This window comes from Pelophylax lessonae, assembly GCF_965119305.1.
Source record: "Pelophylax lessonae genome assembly, chromosome: 8".
Lineage (NCBI taxonomy): Eukaryota > Metazoa > Chordata > Amphibia > Anura > Ranidae > Pelophylax > Pelophylax lessonae.
Genome location: NC_138775.1, coordinates 41382075 through 41403401, shown reverse-complemented (window position 1 = coordinate 41403401; position 21327 = coordinate 41382075). Strand labels below are relative to the sequence as shown.

The 21327-nt window shown below is 40.7% G+C and overlaps 1 protein-coding gene across 1 annotated transcript in view; it reads right to left on the bottom strand.

Moving 5' to 3' along the window:
* The window catches only part of FOXP1 (forkhead box P1), a 1279200-nt gene that overhangs the window by 113153 nt on the left and 1144720 nt on the right, over positions 1-21327 (bottom strand). The window contains exon 10 of the mRNA XM_082265551.1: positions 9382-9535. Coding sequence (XP_082121677.1) covers positions 9382-9535 — 154 coding nt within the window. The remainder of the gene's footprint in view (positions 1-9381; positions 9536-21327) is intronic.

Here is a 21327-nt window from a genome sequence, read left to right as displayed (position 1 = left end):
GTCTCCAGCCTCCTGATTGGACAGCAAATGAGCAACATTATCTCTGCCCACTAAGCAGGGAAATTATCCAGGCAGCAAGAAAACAGGAGCAGGAAGCAGCAGTATGTTATTGTGTGGTGAAGCAGAGGTGTAAAAATCACAAGAATCTGGATAAAAATATAAATCCTTAGTGGTTAGCTTTTCTGCTTTTCAGCACTGGGGTCTTGGGTTTGAAACCCAATCAGCACACTATCTGCATGGAGTTTGAATGTTCTCCCTGTGCTTGTGGTCGTTTCCTCCCACACTCCAAAAACATGCTAGTAGGTTAAATGGCTTCTATCTAAGAACCTAATATTGTAAGCTCCTTGAGGGCAGGGACTGAATGAATGCACAGATGGTAAATGAATGTATAAATTGTTGGTGCTATATAAATACCTGTAATAAATCCTTTTGCAGGCCAAGGCAGTAAACATATTTTAATTTGAAATATGTATTTACCGGTTTGCCTGGAGTTCCACCTTAAATGTCTATGCTTATACAACTCCAGTAAAATCAGACTAAAGACATGTAATTGCGAAGGGCAAAGCAAACAGGGACTCCAATGCAAAAAGCATCATAATTCAATAACTAGATAAGACATTCATGTAGTGTGCATGCCAATACTAATCGGTATCACAGCAAACACAACAGGAAAGAAAAAGCATTAACGCATTTGATGGATCCGTAAAAAAAAAAAATGTTAATCATGGCAGAGAATTTGCAAGCAGTGAGTTTGTCTCTCTTCTCTCTTTTGACAGCTGATACATGACTGGTCCAGGCAGACAATTTTTTGACATTTTATTAAATATTAGTCGCTGGTTTCCCTTGCTCGCCGCTTCTCCAGGACAGTCCCGATCTCTTCATTATGAAGGAAAATGCAGCCTTTGGTTTTAAAAAATGTATGTTATGGGGACAGATGACAGATTACCGCTCCTGAAACTCAATTTCACAAACCTAAGGATCGCTACTTGGCTAGACAAACACAGCCAACCTCCCTTTGTCCTTGTGTGTGGCAGACCCAGGTGACCATGTTCAAACAAGCAGAAAGTTGATTTAAAGCTGGTAATGACATCAGTTTCAAATGATTCTCACTGGTCACAGACAGTGTGACTATCCAGGATCGCTGACCCTAATTTGTCAAGAAGCTAACAATCAAATTGTGGTAATGGCTTGCAGGACGACAGAAATATTGTCTTGTACATTAACACTTGCTTCTCCCACACAAGACATAAATATGCAATCAAATTGTTTTCTTGTAGTAGCAGTCCACACTGTAAATACTAAGGTTAGATATGGACATCAAACGTCATTTGGTCACACAGATATTATACAAACACAGAACAATTTTATTTATTTTTTTAATTAAAAAAAAACGTTGGTATTGTCTTGGAATGTATGTTCATGTAACAGACAAGCACATTACTTACACCTCCACAGCTAGCCTTTTTTTAAGGCTGAGCAAAATCAACTGTCCAAAAAAATTTGAATAATAATTTAGTGTATATTGAAGTGTAAATTATAAACATATGTTTTATGGATTCAGGCGGCAGTAAGGCCTAGTTTACAGCTGTGATTGGATGGGTGATAAAAACAGGTGGTTAGGGGGCCCTTTAAGTGGACTGTAATGCCTAGGAGGCAGAATACCGTCTCTACCATGTGACTGCTGTGACAGTCACATGATCAAAGCTATGACTGAGAGCTTAGACAGAGGCGTATGGACGTCACTTCCGATATTAATACTAGGATTGAGGCTCAATTCATCTAAAAGCGAGCCCTGGGCCGCACGCTGACGCCATATTGGAGTCTAACTGTGGAATACAACCTATACATCATTAAACACAGGTGATTATCTTTACTAAATTACTTTTTGACTATATATACTGATGGAATGATTATGCAAACTGGCAATAACCTCAGAAGAAGTCATAAATGACGAAACGCGCCAGGGCTACATTATCTGCCATCCGCCATCATTCCAGTACATGTTGATTACATGCTGATTTTACTTGGACTCTTGTAAGTCTTTTTAATCCCCTCTTTTTTAATAAAATTGGTGTTAAATGGTATTACACTATGTCTACGTTCATCTATGGATAAACATCTCTGGGGAGTTTCTGCCATCTGTATCTGGGGCTCACCTTTATCCCACAAATTTCATCCTCTGGGATTATCTTTCAGCTGAGGATCCGCGTTTTTAGACCCACATGCTATATGGTATCTGGGTCCATATTGTCTGGTGAGCATATCCCTGTATCTATGGTGGTTGTGCTTATTATACATCTTATCTGGTCACCTTTCATGTTCACTGAATTGTATCCTCTTCACCTATTTTGAAAGTTTTTACTTTCCAACACTTGGGACTTATTTTCATTGTATTTATTGTATTTTTTGGAAGATACACTGTTCCATTTGTATCACAATTGTTTTTTGAGCGCTGCACTGGTTATTTTTTCTATGACTGAAAGCTGTCGGTGACAGCTTGGATAGTACACTGGGAACATACTCTCAGTAAAAAAACTGAGCCAGCTTTGATGCATGTGTGTGGCCGTTGGGTGTTAAAGCCCACTTTTCTGGCCTCCCCATAAATGCATTATACTGTTCGCAAGAGGTGAAAGCGATAGTAAACTCCACTTTTAAACGTGTACCTACAGGTAAGCCTATTCTTGCAGTGTTTAGGAGATATTCACATTATGAAGCCGGTGATGTCACAGGCGCATGTGGTCTGAAGAGAACGCATACTCATGCTGCCCATTCAGAGCACTGTGCAGTGGCCATGTGCGCTTGCATGAGAGAGTGACATCATTGGGGCTCGGCCATTCAAGCGGTAACAGCCTGTAAATCCAGAAGGAAGACGGGGTGACAGAGCACAGCTGGAGGGCTTTATTTTAATGTAAGTATGCCATAATGTGCTAGTACCATGTTTCCCCGAAAATAAGACCTACCACGAAAATAAGACCTATCTCTGTTTTCTAGGATGGCTGCAATATAAGCCCTACCTCGAAAATAGGCCCTAGTTAAAATCCTTGTAAAATCATGTAATTCACGGTGTAAAAGGATTATATAATGTCCAGTGTGTGTCTTTATGTAACATGATTGTAGAAAATACCTTATTTGAAGCGCAGGTGGCAGCTCATGTGACCCGCCAGGGCTCTCCCCCTCCCGACTGACGTCAAAGGCCCCTCCCTCTGCAGTGCTTGGAGCAGGGCTGATGTCAGCGGGGATCTTGGCAGCTCCATCGGCAGTGCTCGGAGCGGGAAAGAAGAGCCCTGGCGGGTTATGTGGGCGCCCAGCGACGCTGTAAATAAGGTATTTTCTACAATGTTACATAAAGACACACACTGAACATTATATAATCCATTTACAGAGTGGATTAAATGATTTTACAAGGACTTTAACTAGAGTTTATTTTGGGGAATACAGAGATGCTGACTCCTGAGCTGACAGGGAGAGAGAGGGGGAGAGAAGACAGGGAACAAATTAGACATTCCCCGAAAATAACCCCTAATGCATTTTTTGTAGCCAAAATTAATATAAGATTTTCGGGGAAACACGGTATGTGGTGCATACTAGCATAAACCACCCAGCTTAAACCACCCGGTACCAATGTTTTTTAGTTAAAAAAAGAAAGTTTGCTTCCTCTTTAATGCTATACTGCACTGTGCCAGCTGCTGCTGATAGAGTTTACGGGTTGGTTTGTAAACTTACCGTGACTGTATGGTGATCACGTGATTGTGCATAACACAGACTGGCTCCTGACTGTTCGCAGGAAACCAGCACTGTTAGTGACATAGTGATCTCAGAATTAGGAGAACAGGTGCACGCTCCTAGCTATATAATAGACAGTAAATTAATGCTTTCTCTGCATAGGACACTGTGACTGATAAGGTTAAAGTAGAAGTCCACCTTAACACTAAAATCCCTGCATCTACAGACATCCATGATCTAACACTAACCTATCTAATCTTGTAAAGAAGAAATCGCTATACATACCTTTCTTGAAGCCGATCTGACCCGATCCCATTCTGAGCTGTGAGCCTCGGCTTTGCTGTGGAGGCGGGTACAGAAGAAACATCCGACAACGGAAGCCCCATAGTAAGTCTATGGGTGACGTCACTCCCCATTTATTTCACAGCTGTTGTCGGCTGCATCCTCTGCAGAGGTTCCGCCGCTGGAGACGGGATCTGATCAGCTTCAAAGATGGTATGTATACTGATTTCTTCTTTACAGGGCTAGATAGTTTAGTGTTAGATAATGGATGTCTATGGATGCAGGGATTTTAGCTTTAGGATAGACTTACACTTTAAAGTTTATCCAAACCTAAAAATAAATGTGATATTTGGCAGCTTAACATTCTATAGATGCAGTGGTTGCACTAGTTTTTTTTTTTTTTTTTTCAGGCATTCATTTATTTTTACCCGATGAACCTGTCAGTAACACACCTCCTGTCCTATGGTGACAACATCCGCTCACTGCAATGTATTTATCTGTTTCAATTAAGGAGTTGCTTTGTTGTCCAAGGCTGCTCTCCTGATTTGGACTACAAACACCTCCATGACATAGATAGCTGGGAACGCGGATAACATTGTTTGAAATTTCAGTTCAGTAAATAGGAAGTTACAAGGACACTCGTTTTCAAACAGAATCAATAGAAATTTCTGTATTTGAAGAATAGTATGTAGCCTGAAATAAAGAACAAAAATGCAAACACCACATCTAAAGATAAGCTAGTAAGCTGCAATATATCACATTCTGATCTTAGGTTTATATAAACTTGAATCTACAGGTCATGGCCACGTATGGATTAATAGTTGTGTGTAGTAGAATGACCAAACACAACTTTTATTTTCTTGGCAGCTCCAAAAAGAAAAGTGGGATCTCACTGAAAGCCAAAGGTTACTAGTTTTTGTAAACTGCCCTCAGCAGAACCTTGTTAAATGAACCCAGTACTATGTTATAGAATGTGGCAACCCAAGCTGTTTAGATGAAGCCTCTGGCAAGCTTTGCTGCTGGAAATTGTACACTCTCAGCAGCCCGGAAATCTGCAGGAGGACAAAAGGCTAATTTATCCCAAGATAAGGGTCAGCACTGAAAAACTGGAAAGGCTTCCTCCTTTTCGTAACAATCTAAATATGATTAAAGTCGGTCTCATTATTGTGCTGTATATGGTTCACAGACTACTCATGCAACCTGTTGATTTCTTCCTGCTACCAAACCAGTGCGATGGTTGACGAGGTGTTAGGATGAATGCAACATGATCCTCGCTGTGCACCAGTATATAACTAGATTTGTAAAATAGAAGGCCTTTCAGTGTCGGTTCACATTGGTGAGATGGGGACAGTTCCCGCATTGCACCCGACTCACAGGCAGTTCACACTGCCAAGCACAAACTGCTGGGAGTGTCAATACAAAAGTAATGACACCCCCAGATTAGTTCACATATCGCAGTGTGAACTGTCAATTTGGACAGGAATCAGATCGCATAGGTGTGAACACCCATGCGATCTAAGTCTGGAGCGGACCAAAAAAAGGGTCCTGCACGACTTTGGTCCGAATGCTATGCAAATTCAGCCAAACAATCTGTGTGGCTGAATTTGCATCGCACAGACTTCGCATATGATTTGCATAGCAGTGCGATACGAATCACATGCAATGTCTGACATTGCTATAGTGTGAACCGGCACTCAAACTCAACAGATCGATCTTATTGAGTATGGGAAACCTAGAGTGTATTTCAACTTTTGCAGCCAAACTGGTATAACACCTACTTTATATTAATTACATGTTCGCATTAGCATAGCATAACTTATAGGAGAAGTATAACCAAAGATTTTCTAGCTGTACTTCTCCTATGGATCACAGGAGTGCAGTTCGTTCACTAAATCCCACTGTCAGCTGATGTCACAAACCCAGTCCAGGTTCTAAAAAGATCCAAACCATATGATCAGGATCTGCCCTGAAGCCTGGGCTGGCAGCTGGCTCAGTGTCTAAGAGAGCCGCTGAGAGCCTGAGCCAGCCAGGCCCCTCCCTTCCACAGCATTGACAGTCAACAGCTCTATGCTCAACGAAGACGAAGAGCTGAGTGATCAGCAGTGTTTGATTGCTCAGTTCAGCAGGAGACAGATGAGTATGTAAGTATGTAAATAAGTATGAACATTCATTTTTTTTTTTTAAGCCAATACTTCTCTTTCCAGAAAAAAATTGCTGGTTATTTTTTACTTGCTTAAAACATTCCTACAAGCTCTCACTGTTTGTGATGTTTAGGAATCGGCCGTGGAGTAATGTTTAATGAAATTAACCTTGCATGTATGATGTCCATCTTCGCAAAGGGTCAATATTCTAGAAACCTCCTGCATTGTATGTTAAAAAGGTATAGCCCAGTCTAGAGACGTAGACAGAGAGAGACTGTCCAGAAACTCTTAAGCCAGCCATAGATGATTCAAATCATCTATGGGCAGGCTGATTGTACCCAGGTAGATCCATCGATCAACTTGGATACAACCAGCATGTCGGATATCTACCATGCAATTATTGTAAGTGGCTATAGCCGCTAGCATTATTCATTGTATGCCCCTGGCAGGGACGGCTCCCCGTGCCTCCCAGCGCCAGAAGACCACAAAAGCTCCGCGGGAAGAATTTCCCCATCAACAGTGTTTTACAATTTCACATTTTTTTTTCACAGGTTGCAGGAACGAAAATCGCTTTATCTATGGTCTGCCTGAGAATCAGCCATAACAGCGTCTCTTTAGAAACATCTAAAAGGTAAGAAATATTTTTTCCTCTTTTAGGTATGCTGTGTGAATGGGAACACATACCAAACATATAGTGGGGTTTTCTAAAATTCAACTGCAAAAGTGGGAATACGGTTTAAGGACCAGCCTACATAAAACAAATACTTCATTTTTGGTAGATGCTGGAGAATGAAACCACCCATCAGTATCTGTTGCAGATTCCATTGCTAAGGTCTGCACACATTCTGCAGCCATCATTCTCTCCCTGCTGGATGTTTCATTATTTTTTTTTTATCACTGAGAATTAGTGTGTGAGTGCTGAAGATGGTCTGGAACTTCTAGATCTTTAAGGTGGGCAGGAACAATGATAAGAACAATGGCGGAGTGATTATGTTGCTGGAGCCTTCAAGACATACTGAAAGGCAGTGGGTCATGCACCCACCAGGGCTCCATTCATAACTGAAACATCATCTTTAAGGTAGGCTACCCATATTACACAGCATTGCAAATATATAACATCTAGACATTTATTGGATATTGCCCCACATAAGCATAAGCACTGCAGCTGAGAGAAAGTGGAAATGATCATCATGACTAAAAGTAGAACATGATTGCATCTGGGATGCTAACACTGTGTCATTTCACATAATCCCATGCTGCAGGGAAAAGAGAGCTGGTAATGCTTTGTATTGGCTATTTTTGTTCTGACTCCCACCTTGGCTGCAAGCAGCCAGGACTTAAGCTGTGGTGTTATATTTAAAAAAACAACAATATTGCCCTAAAGTTCTGAAACAGTTTTAAATACAGTGATCCATGATCTAGTTTTAGAACCTTACCTCAAAATAATAACCATTAAGGCCTATATAGATGCAATCTATTTTATGTATGGATATGCACAGCGTAATTCCTTAGCTTGCACAACAAATACTCTTACAAGCTCATTCATCTATAGACACATTATAGCAGAAAGCAAATCAATAAATGTATTTACAACTAAATTACCCACTACAGTGACACACTGCTTATTACCTTTCAAGCAGCTGTAATTTGTGACGCATCAGAGGCCCCAAATACTCTCACTGTTGCAACTGACTTCTAATGACCATCGTGGACTAGAATCTGTTCTGTAATCTAGGTTATTTCTCTGCTTCAGCTTTTAACCCATAAAACTTCTCCACCACTGCATTTATTGTGCAAACAAGAAAGCCACCATTTTGGCAGGCTTAAAAAGTATTTAGCCAATCAATCCATCCCTCTGAAGGGAAGAGGCTTGTGTGCCCTAATGATAATTCTCTTGAGTGATATAGTAATTATTCTCATTTGTGTAACAGTAGGGATAACCAGGTGCTACAGGAACTGTATTATTTTAATTGCCACAGTGACCCATCTCAGCAGCGCTGCAGGGAAGGATAAAATGTGCTGCAGTAATTGTTAATGTGGATCTATTCTCCAAAAGTAAAGCTTTGCATTCCTTTAAGGAATATCTAGAAAGGTAATTGTAGCTAAGCAGTACCCTGAAAAATCTACCCCTTGTCTACATTTTCTCCTGAGAAGCTGGGGTGTGCTTTGTGGGATGTGACTGAGACTAGATAATCCTGTGCCTGGAGCCTGCATATCTCTAGTTTAAGATCATATAAGTCATATCCCATCCACCCCTTTCTCACAATATGTGGACTGAGAGTTTGTAATGTTACTCCTGTGCTGTTCATTGTTTTTCTGAGGGTTTGCTGGAGGGAAACCTGTACCAGGGGAAGCTGTAGTGCAAGGATTCCCCTGTCCTTCTGTCATTATGTGGATTTATGCTTTCTTTACCTGTCCTGCTGCTTCTTGTTCATTATGTCAGTAGGCAACAGTTCATCAGATCACCAATCATCAAGACTTAGGATCAGCTCAAGTGACCTAGCCCTTGATTTCCCTTTTATTTGTGTGCACAGTTTTCATAGTATAGGTCCTCTTTAAGTGAGGGTGTATGTTAGTGCCACAGTGACAATCAGTACTACAGTCACTACCTTTATCATAAACTAATAGCATGATATTGCACGTATCCAAATAATTATGCCACCACAATTATTGCCATTAGTGCAAAAGTGTGTGTCCATGTGCCAGAGTAGGTATATTGTGCCATTACTGCTTAAGCAAAGATGTGCGCATGCAGTCATGGGGGAGAGGAATAAATATGGAATTAGGGACACATGATTGAAACCCATTCTAGATAATGATATACCTTCATACATAAATGAAAGCTTCCACAGATACTGGAATATTGCAATGGCTGTGGGCCCCTTCACATCATAGCATTTATCTTGTGCCAGTTGTTCTTGATGAAAAATCCATTGACTACATTGAAATTTCCAAGCTGATCATTGCCATGTGCCATCAAGGGTGGTTTTGGCTCAGTGCATAAACATTCACAGTGGGGGAAGAACAACCGTAAGTTTTCATGCCAGTGTTGTTAAAAAAAAACTATATGTATCCCAAAGGTAATTTCATGAATGCGCATCTCTTACCATATTGCTGGACTAACAATTCATTTTACTGCCTACAATACGAATCACATCGCTACGCTACTTCAACTTATATCTTAAAGAACACAATGGCTCAAAGAAGAAAATCAAAGAGCAGTGTTTGTACAAACCTTGGGTGAGAGGTTGCAGTGGAAGGGCGGGCTGCCCCGGTTGGATTGAAAGGAGACCTTGACGTTGCAGTGTCAGAATCTGCTGATGTTGCAGCTGCTGCATTTGTAGAAGCTGTTGCTGAAAAGCCAACTGCTGCGTAGCCACTTGCTGCTGCTGCTGTTGCTGTAATGAAAAGAAGCAAAGAATTAAACATGTTAGAGGTCCACATTCTGCATGCTGCTGAAGAGATCCTCTGATCAATGGGGGATCTTCAACTGAAAGTGTTTCTGTTTATCTAGGTTAGGCATTCTGTATAGTGCAGACTTGCCTAAGCTCGATTATTTTATGCTTCTTGGTTAGGGGTAGAAAACCTTTAGCACTCTCCAGCTGTCATTGAATTAAAGCTGCCCTCATAGGCAGCTATAGGTTGGACCAGTCAATTAGAAGAGATGATTATGGGAACTGTAGTTCATAACAGGTGGTGTGCAACAAACTGATGAAAACATTGCTGTTACAAAGTTGGCATGAAAATAAATAAACAATGTATACAGGATTTCTTAGTAAGATAGGACACAGAGCAATGGTCATGTGCAAAGTACAGTATCATAGAGCAGCTGATCAGAACTTTCAGATTCAGAGTCAAACATTGGTTTGTGACTGGACACTATGGGTTACTTTGTTTTTTTACAAGCTTAAGAGGGATGACCTATCAAACATTTTTTGAGTGAACAGTGCTCACACTCATACACTCATACACATACATACACACACACGCATGACATGTATATGCAATGATAGTCAATAGCCACCCAAAGTCCCAGATAACTGCAGAACAAGACCCTACTGTATTCTAAGGAACCATTTAGGTCATGTCAAAGGTCATTTTTGAACATGTAAAGTTGACTCCTAGGTAATTGGAAAACTATGTATATAGGATTTCTCATTAAGATAGGACACAGAGCAATGGTTATGTGCAAAGTACAGTATTATAGAGCAGCTGATCAGAACTTTCAGATTCAGAGTCAAACATTGGTTTGTGACTGAACACCATGGGTTACTTTGCATCCATTTCCCCCCCCCCCTTTTTTTAAACAAGCCTAAGAGGGATGACCTATCAAACATTTTTTGAGTGAACAGTTCTCACAATCATATATATATATATATATATATATATATATATATTAGTGATCGACCGATATCGGCTTTTCGTTGCCAATACCGATATTTTGGCCATTGCATATCAGTATCGGCCGATATGGTCCAATATTTTCATACATTTAAAAAATATATATATTTTTAGATTTATCACTTGACAGGTACTCTTGTGGAAGGATCTTGGGGTCTAAAAGACCCCAAACCCCTCCTCTGCACTTAAAAGCATTCAAAATGCCAAGTTTGGCTGTTTTGAATGCTGTCATTTTCTTAAAATCTGGCGCAGGTAGCCGGAAGTGATGTTATGACATCACTTCATTGCTTATATTTTTAATTTGTATATATGTGAGTGACATATTCAATAACATTTGTAAATGGAATTATGCTATGTGACATCATTTTACCCTTATATGAACAATATTTGGAATATCGGCAATATCGACCAGTTCCGGGGCCGATACACATATATTGGCAATAGTCAATATTGGCCCTCGATATATTGGCTTTGCCGATAATCGGTCGATCCCTAATATATATATATATATATATATATATATATATATATATATATATATATATATACATACACACACACACACACACACACACACACACACACACATGTATATGCAATGATAGTCAAAGGCCACCCAAAGTCCCAGATAACTGCAGAACGAGACCCTACTGTATTCTAAGGAACCATATCTAAGGTCATTTTTGTACATGTAAAAGTTGACTCTTAGAAAAATGGAAAACTAAAAATTTTAAGTAAAGTGGGACAGGTTAATATTCTAAAATAAAGAAACAGCAGAGCTAACCTAGGACATGGAGAATGAATGATTACTGAGTGAAAAAGAACAGAGCTTTAAGGTACATACTGTATAAATATTAACAACCCAGGTGAAGTACCGCCAAGCTGTTCTTTTTGCCCTAGATGTGTTCCACACCCCACCCCCCACTCCACCCTGAATATCCTAAAACTACGACTTCACCCTACAAAAATAATAAAATAAGGCCCTATGACTGGTTACTTTGCAATCATTAATTATATTCATTGTAGGAGACGGAGCTGCCTGTCTCCGCTGGGATTCGAACCGTGAACCTTGGAGGTGTTAAGCGAGCATGCTGCTTTTCTCTCCGCACCGCCCGAGATGCTTTTAAGTACTCTGTTTATCACTTCTGACATAAATAAATGAGAAAAAAATCAGACCTTTGAAGAAGAAAAACTTCATCTAATATTGTTAATTAGCCATGACAAACGATGAAATAACATTGTAAATCTTTCATAGAAACAGCGACTCGATTTTAATTACACACATTCATAATTTAGCAAACAACATCTTACTTCAACAGGAGAGTTTAATACGTCCTCTACTCCAGGCTCTAGACTGATGTACTGGGCGGCTAGGAGATGGAGTTTTTTTTTCCTCCTCCTTACCGTTTTCCTATAACCTCCCTACGTTTCGCTCTCCTTTGTTCTTCGCGGACACAGACAAGGTATTTGACGTGATAAGTATCTCTCTAAGTTATTTATCACACAATGGGAGGATGAGAAAAACTTTTGTTGTCTGTAACATCAACACATTGCACCAGTGTCTGGCTTTTTATTGTACAAGCCCAAAGAGGAAAAAAAAAAAAAAAATGAAAGAAAAAAAAAAAAACACCATAATAATACTGTAGATTTCCTCAGTAATTATTTGAGAGATAGAGAGATAACATGGTGCAGTTGTACAATAAATAGAAGGAAATTATCTAATATCCCCAATCTGCTGGGAATAATATCAAGGTGGAGATCTTATACACACTCCAAGCGTATCTGCTCTAGAAAACAGATTAACTGTTTAGATGACAATCTCGACATTTAAAGTAGAACTAAACCTGATTAAACAAAAGCAAGAATAAAAAGACTCTGATTAAACGGTCTAAGAGGGTCTTTCTTGTTTAAGGTTTTTTGTTTTTGTTTTTTTCTTTGGATGGCAGAACGGTTTTAATTATTCAGAGAGCCAATAAACCCTGCTATACTTGTGTACTTGTGTAGAAATTAATTAATTTATTTTAATTTATTTAATAATTAATTTAAAAAATAATTTAATTAATGCCCAAATAGTTGTTTTTTAGCTACACATCACTTTTTATTTGTGCTTAATGTTTGCTTAATTAAATAAAAGCTAAAGTGTTTAGGTGCTGCTTGTTTTACCCTAGTTTTATCCAGTTCTAACTTCAGATTTTTTGAAGTTCTGAACCTATTCACATCTCTATTTTTTATTCCTTTAAAACAAATTGGCTTTGTTGTTAGCACTTCTGCCTTGCAACACTGGGGTCCTCGGTTCAAATCTTGGTCAAAACAAGATTGGAGTTTGCATGTCCTTCCTGTGCTTGCATGGGTTTTCTCTGATTACTTCAGTTTCATCCCACATTTCAAAGACATGCTGATAGAAAATTGGCTCCTGTCAATTGGTTTGTGAGATAGGAAGCTTAGACTGTAAGCTCCTTGGGGGCAGGGACTGATGTGAATGTACAGTTTGTAAAGTGCTGCATAAATTGTCGGTGCCCTATACCTGTAATGAATAAATAAAAATACTGCAAGTAGAGAAAAATACCTGTTGATCTGCCAGAAATCGTTTTTTCCTAACGTCCTCTTTGGGTTGACAACAGTTGCCTTCTCTGTTCTAAAAATCTATGCAGCACTGTCAGCTGGGCTATAGAACTTTGCCTATCCCCCTCCACATGCATATATTGATTTCTTTCCCAACAAAACAATGCTGCATCACTCCCAAGATCCTGTCCACACACAGTCTAGAGCACAGGTTTCAAACACAAGGCCCCCGGGCCGAATGCGGCCCTCCAGGCCATTTCATGTGGCCCTCGCACCCCTTTGTCTCTGCCCCACTTTGTCTCAGTAGCCGGCAGCAGAGAGGACAGAACTCCTTTGCCAAATCTGTGCTGCTGCAGGAAGGCTCGTCTTTGCCCCCCCCACCCCCTTATCAGCAGTCTGCAGCAGAGAGGAGGGCAGAACTCTTCATACAGATCCTGCACCTCTCTGTGCAGCCGCAACACCACCTTGTCTCTGCCTCCCCTGGTCTCAGCATTCAGCAGACTCTGTAAGCTGACTCCAGCCCTCCTCTGGTCCTCCCCCAGACCTTGCAATTTTTTCTTCCCAGATCCACCTTCTTCTTCTTCCTGGCAGTGGCACAAGGTAGGAGGGGTTCATTGAGATGTAAGGAAGGGTTGATGACTCTTGACTTATGATGGTGGGGGGCTTTTGACATCTTATGTAAGGGTGTAAGAGGGAGTGGGGTGCTCTGGGCATCTAATCTTACAGATATAACTGGCCCTTTGAGGGCAACCATAATGCTGATGCGACCCGAAATGAAATTGAGTTTGACACCCCTGGTCTAGAGAATGGGCTATTGAGAGATGTAGTTTCGGGGGGAGTGCTCATGTCAGTAGAAATTGGGATTCCCAGTGCGGTCCTAGCAAGAATTCTACAAGCTGTTTCTCACTACCAGAACAAGGTAGAAGAAAATAAAAAAATCAATGCTGGGACATGTTTTACAGATAAAGGGGAAGGTTTTGGGGGTAATGCCTGAACACACAATTTTACCTTGGTTTTGTATCTGATCGCTAGCCTTTAGCTTGGGCAGAAATTGGTCACTTTGGGATCTAGATCAGGTCCGTCAGCAGACCATTTATACAAACTAAGGATAAGCTCATTCATATTGTACACCTATAGGAGGAAATACATCAATGGTATGGAGAGGATGCTCAAACTGAGTAACTGGTCAAGAGAGGACTATACATGCTGCCATTGCGGACCTCTGTATCTGAGAATGATAACTGTCTGGCTGTCATCTGTTATAATGCTTTTGGCACCGCTCAAAGTAGAGGTGAAAGTATATCCCTGTGTCCCATAACTTGGGGTGCAAGCATATCCTGATACTAATCCAGAGGGCTAGTAAGTGTAAAAAGGAAAGGATCGCCACTACTCCCAACCAGCCCCGGTGAATAAACGATAAGCAGTGGCCTCAGCCTACATGTCTCCACAACATCATACACTTTAGCTGGTTGGAAGTAGCGGTGATCATTTCCTCTTAACACTCACTAGGTGCCTGGCTGTCATGGTGCAAATTTTGCTTCAGTATATCATCCCACAGCTCCGGATCCCCTGTGTCTGTGAGCTGCTGCTACAGGGGAGAGGTAACATGGATAGGGAGGGAACATTTTTAGGAAAAGTTATAGTTAAAGCATTTGTTATCTCAACACTTCATATTCCTGATATGTGGCTGCTGTACCATGTACTTCTATGAGAAGGTATCCTGTTCTCTTTGTATTGCTTCCTTTTTGTGGAATCCCTGGTGTTGCTGCTAGTCCCCTTGCTTTCCCTATTAAAAACTGAGCACACTAAGCAGGAGAAAACACTGTGAATAGTTCTCTAGCTGTGATGGCAACTCAGTATGCTCTCCTCCAAAGTTAAGACTTGTCCTGACATGCCTCTGCTGCACAGTCATTCACTGGGAAGCCCAGTGTGCTGCTGCTTCTCCTCCCCCAAGCTCTTATGCAGCTGAGAACAGAGGGAATGTGATCACTTATAAAAAAGGGGAAAAACTTTTTTTAAATATCTATCCAAAAATGCTTTGCCGTTTCTTTCTATTTCAAACTGAATGGGTTGTTTTACTAGGTGATCGTTTACAATCATTTTAAGCTGGCCATTCATAGCTCAGTTGAAAAAAACTGAACCGATTTCCCCATCCACACATTTGAGGTGGATGGGAAAATCCTCCCTGGTGTGCTATTGTATTCTGACAGCGGGACTCCCCCAGCATCAGAATACACTGATCAGTGCTGCAGCAGATTGGCTGCATGCACTGAGTAAAAATTTCCCAACAAGCCGGTTTGTGAAAAGTCATCCAATAGACTGACCTTTCTTGAATGGAAATGGTCATAGAAGGATTGAAATTCATCGATTCCTGCTGAACCTGACAAATTTTGTGTAAGGCCAACTTTGGGGTTTACCACTTAAGCCCCGGAGATTTTACCCCCTTCCTGACCAGGGCCTATTTTGCGATTCGGCACTGCGTGACTTTAACGGACAATTGCGTGGTCGTGCGATGCTGTACCCAAATGAAATTGACGTCCTTTTTTTCCCACCAACAGAGCTTTCTTTTGGTGGTATTTGATCACCTGTGCATTTTTTTGATCATGCGCTATAAACAAAAAAAGAGCGACAATTTTGCAAAAATAACAATATTTTTCAAATTTTTTTTTATATGAAATTCCCCCCCTCCCCAAAAAAAAAATGTAAAAAAATCAAAATGTTTTAACATTTTAGGGCAATTTGTTTTCCGCTACATATGTTTGTTAAAAAAAATAGCAAAAAGCGTATTTTGATCGGTATTTTGATAAGGGAAAGATTTTTGTCATTTTTATTGTTTTTTTTTTTTTAACGAGTAATGGCGGCGATCTGCAAATTTTTTTGCGGGACTGCGACATTGCGGCAGACAAATCAAACCCTTGACTGACATTTTTGACACTTTTGGGGTTACCGGTGACATTACTACAGTAATCAGTGCTATACATATGCACTGTTACTGTAAAAATGACACTGGGAGGGAAGGGGTTAACTTTATTGGAGAGGGAGGGGTTAAGTGTGTCCCTAGGGGCGTGATTCTAACTGTGATTGGATGTGGCTGTGTGTGTAACAGCAGAGATCAACGGTCCTACATAGCAGGACCGTTTGATCTGTGCTGACAGGCAGCTTTTTTTACATTAGCCGCCTGCCTTTCTCCCACTGTATCCGACGATCGGGAGTGACCGGCGGACATCAGGTCCGCCGGTCAAACGCGCCGGCTGCTTAGGGAACGAGCGGGGGTGGGAGCGCGCCTCCGGCGGCGCGCGCTCGCCCCCTATTGGCTCACAGGCTAGTGACGTACCGGTACGTCACTTTGCCTGTGAGGGGCTGACCGCCGCCATATATAGTCGGGCGGCGGTCTGCAAGTGGTTAAATCACTGACTTGGAACAACCATAGAGATAAGGACATTATTGGCCAAATTTTAGGAAAAGTTTGGAATATTTAGGAATTACCTCCATAAAAGCAGAAATAAGTATACTTTATTTTGCTAAAGTCAGGCCAATGTAAGATGAATTTGGATTGGCTGCTATGTATTTTTTGCTGCTATGTGATTTTCATTCACTCACAATAGACAGATCTGGCCCACAAGACTTTTAATTTTCAATGGTAGCCCTAATCATTCTCTCATAAAAGGATCCATTGACATTCTTAGGAAACTCCACTTGCTGGATTTTGATGCATTTGTTCACATGCCGTATCTCAGTAATAAATAGTAATAAGTAATAAATAGAAATGCACTAAAATATAGTGTAATGTATTTCAGCATGTATTTCACACGGGAAACCACATGTAACAACAGGAAATGTCAATGTTTTCATTTTTTTTCTAGTAACATGACTGAGAAAAAAAAAACATAAATACAAGCACTGATGTTTTTAAAAGTGCATAAAATTGTAAAAACTAGTGATAAAATGCATGCAATTTCAGATGCACACATGTGAATGCTTACAGAAAACCTTTTGTTCACAAACTGTACCATCCAGAACAATTTCATTAAGTTTTGGCTATTTAAAATAGGTATGTAAAATTGAATAAAGCACTCCAATGACAAATGTGGCCTTAGTTTGTTAGACAATCGGGGTCAATGACACCATAAGGATGATGAATTGTTGTATAAACGTGTCAGCTTAATCTCTTTGTTACATACATTGTGTTTTTACACGAGTCTACTTACTAAGATCTAAATTTTCATTTAAATTGGATGAAATGCCCAAATCTGATCACGCAGTAACCCGCTTTGTGACATGGGAACCCAAGGCACATTATTGTGAGTCTACAGAAATTCCCCCTTGTCTGTACATTTGAAAACTGAGAACAATTCTTCAGAAACTGTATCAAGGGAAGTTTTGATCAGACACAAAAACAGCTTGACCATTGAAGGTAGTACTAATGGAGGAGAGATGATCATTCTGCGATTCCGATTGTGCAATCCATGACCTCTGAAGGCAACTTGTGGTTGACCAATTTTTGGGGTAGAATTGATTGTATGGCTATAATAAATGTTCTTATTCAATCACTGATCTTGCCATTTTTCTTTTCTTTGCATTTATTTATTTTATCAATATTCAAAAGTTCCTCTACTGGCAAGAGAGGCGCTGGCCCTTGACAGTTGAATGACATAGGGTGGGGCCTGGTGCAGTATGAGGGCAGTATTTAATCTCAGCTTGGAAAGAAGTCACAACCACTTATACAACCTGGTTCTAAGAATGCAACTCTCCATGCATAAAGAATAGGATCCTATGACAGGTGGAGACGTTTGCACACGATCTGGACATGACAGGTTCACTTTAAGGTTAACCATAGACATAGGATGGTCACTGCCTTGGCATACCATCTTCATTAGGAATGGATGATGATTGCAGCAGCGGACAACTGTTTACAGACTTAAAGCTAATCAGCTGTGTTGGATTTACTAGAAAATCATTAGGGCCCTTTAACACTGATGTGCTTTGGATGCGCTTTTGTGCAGCTTAAGGGCCTGTTCACACTGATGTGCCTTTGATGCATTTCCATTGACTTACAATGTCAATTGCCTTTTTGGTGCACTTTTGAAAAACTGCACCAAAGATGCAGCATGTAGGACTTTTTTAAAGCACAGCACAACTGCAGTGTCAATAGTTACATAGGATTTAATGGGAAATAGTTTTTCCATAAGGATTTGTTACCATGAAAAAGCATGACAAAGTGGACCAATGCGAAAGGGGCCTTACTGTTTCTTTGGGGGTAAAGTTGGAGCCATAGGGCTGGATTTAGACCATTAGAAGTCCGGGGCATTTCAGGATTGGTGGGTCCCTCATACACAGGAATAAAAAAAAAAAAAAAAACACTTGGCAAATCACAAAAGTTAGACATCAAAGTCTGTTTATTGCACATGATTGTAAATGACAAGTTATACTGTCCATATACTGAAAGATTAAATGAGGTATAGATCTAAAGTAAATACATGCACACATGTAAATACATACCAGCAAACTCCAGAAGATTTTTAGTTATGACAAATTACAAACAACATAGTTATGTTGCTATGTTTCCTTTCGTTTCCATAGATAACACTGGCTGATTCAACAATTTACACAACAAAATTAAACTCTGAACCTGTCAATGCAAACGTTTTGAGTATATCTAAGCTAATTACAGTGAGGGGAATATACTACTAAGACTGGAGTAGACAGATGCTGGAGCAGCTATGCAAGTCAACCAACCAGCTTCTAGCTTTTTTTTCCAAAGCTTAACTGAACACGCTGAAGCTAGAAGCTGATTGGTTGCCATACACAGCTGCTCTAGATTCTTTATGCAAAAATATAATAATATAAGCAAGTAAGTTTTAAATACTTCCAGCTAAATGCAATACACTACAATGTCAAAAAAAGTTTTCCTTTCTACACCAAGCATCTGAAAAATCTTTTCCTCCTCAAACTGAATCATATTTAGGCCACTGCTCTCTACACCCAATTGTCACAAAGCACTAAGGACTTGTTTACACAGGCAGATCAGCCTGATGCCCCATACACACGCATCGATTATTGGGCGGGAATTTTCGGCCAACGTCCGATCGGCCGTTTTTCGGCTTGTTAGTATGATGCTTCCGACAACCGACTCCGACTTTTCGGCCGAAAAAAATCTGGTGTGCAGGCTATAAAATTTTTGTTGGCCAACAACACAACGGCCGATTTTCCGTCAGTTGGTACAGATTTCGGCAAGACAAAAATCTGATGAGCAAGACTGGGCATGCTCAGAGAAGAAAAAACACACGGAAAGTAAACCAGCACATGACATCACTTCAGAAGTAGATTTTTGTTGGCCGAGAAAATTAGTGTGCAGTCTAGGCACATTCCAACCAACACAACACCACTCTGGACAAAAGTCGGACGATCGGTCGGCCGATAATCGTTGCGTGTGTACGAGGCATAATTTTCTCCTTCCCCTGACCGCTTACCTTCAAAGGAACAATGTGGATGCTTAGAAGAGCACATATTGCCATGGCCGAGAAGTTTTGTATTATGGTGCTGCAATTTTTATTTCACAGATAGAGTTTAGCAAGCAGTGCTGTTCGTCAAACTCACCCATTGATGTCAATGGGACAAGCTGCAACCATGGAACAAGAATTGGCTTTGCGGTTGCAGCCCACTTCCACTGACTTCAGTTTGAATGAAGCAAAGCTTTGCGCATGGTTGTGGTGCAGTTAAGCGATGTAAAATTCCCGTTTAATCCTAAAAAAAAGCCAGCCAGGAGGGTATAGTATCGCTTCTCAGAGGGGCAGTAGGGACCTTCGTTAGTGTGAATCTAGCTATTGTCTTCCATGGGTCACTGTGGTTTTTAGATAATTCTTTATGAGTGCAAATTTCTTCAGGGATCGAATTTGGTCATTACCTGATAATTATCGATTTACCTTCTCAATTTTAAAAATGCAAGACCCTTATAAATCCAGCCCATGCCAGAAGTACCTGCCAAGTTATCATTTACATGAAAAAACATGTTGCGTATTGTCTTGTGATAACAAATGGCAATATATTGTAGGATGGAGGCCTGCCATAAATAGGGGGATGTAATAAAATATTATGACAAAAGCCATTCTAAACACAATTATCAGCCACCATTACTACTGCGACTTCCGATGCAATAATGCCGTTACACCTTAAGCGCCGGTTCACATTACCACGACGCTACTTCCCGGGGCGACCTCCGAGATCGCGGTGCGAGCAGCGCGCCGCGACCTCGGAGCGGCCGCCACGGACTTCATAACATTGAAGTCTATGGCGGTCGCCTCCTGGTCGCCCCAAAGAAGCTCCGGACCCTTTTTCTAGGTCGGAGCGACACAATTGTGTCGCTCCTATTAGAACAGGTCCGCAGCTTCCCTATGGGAGGCGACCTGCGGCGACCTGTGAGGCGACCAGGTCGCCTCACAGGTCGCCCTAGTGTGAACCGAGCCTTAATAGGCAATATTTTTTTTTTTTTGGGATAAAGTGGAGAGGGATTAGACTCCCATGTCAGGTTTTTTTGTATTGTAAATCTGTGCCTCTATTAGGAAGAGTCACTCTCTCTATAAGTCCTGTTTATCATTACAGTTGAAAATGAAAGAAAATTCCAAATTTTGAGTTGTCCCCAGAAAAGTAACAGTAAGGATATCTTCCTATGGGGACACTAGTACTTGTTAACCTTGGATTCCCTCACTTCAGAGGATTTCCTCTCACTTCCTGTTTGGTAATTGGACAGGAAGTGAAGGAAATTCTCCCCAATGGGACACTGATGACAAAAAAAAAAAAAACATGACAAGGGTTATAATGCTCCCTTGCTCTATCCAAATTTTAAAAAGTAGCCTGAAAATTTACCTTTTTTTCAATTCCTCCTGAAACATAGCAGTTCACTTCCAGGCATGTAACTATCCTCCTGTTCTGTAGCCTAATAGCTGTATATCTGGAGTAAGAGGTCTAAGGCACTGCTGCCCCTAACTGCTAGTATGATACTTGGTAATGTCAGTTCTATGCTGTTCACTGATCTCTTTGCCAGAGAGGAATCTGTACATGGGGACCTGCAGCATAAGGCATTACTGCTGACTCCTGAGTGCGTTTTTTTTTTTTTTATGGCCAAATGAGAATCAAGGATCAAGGCTCATTGCCGAAATGCATTAGCCACCTTGTTTTTACTCACTGAGGGGTGACAATAAAGAATTGGAAGATTTAAACA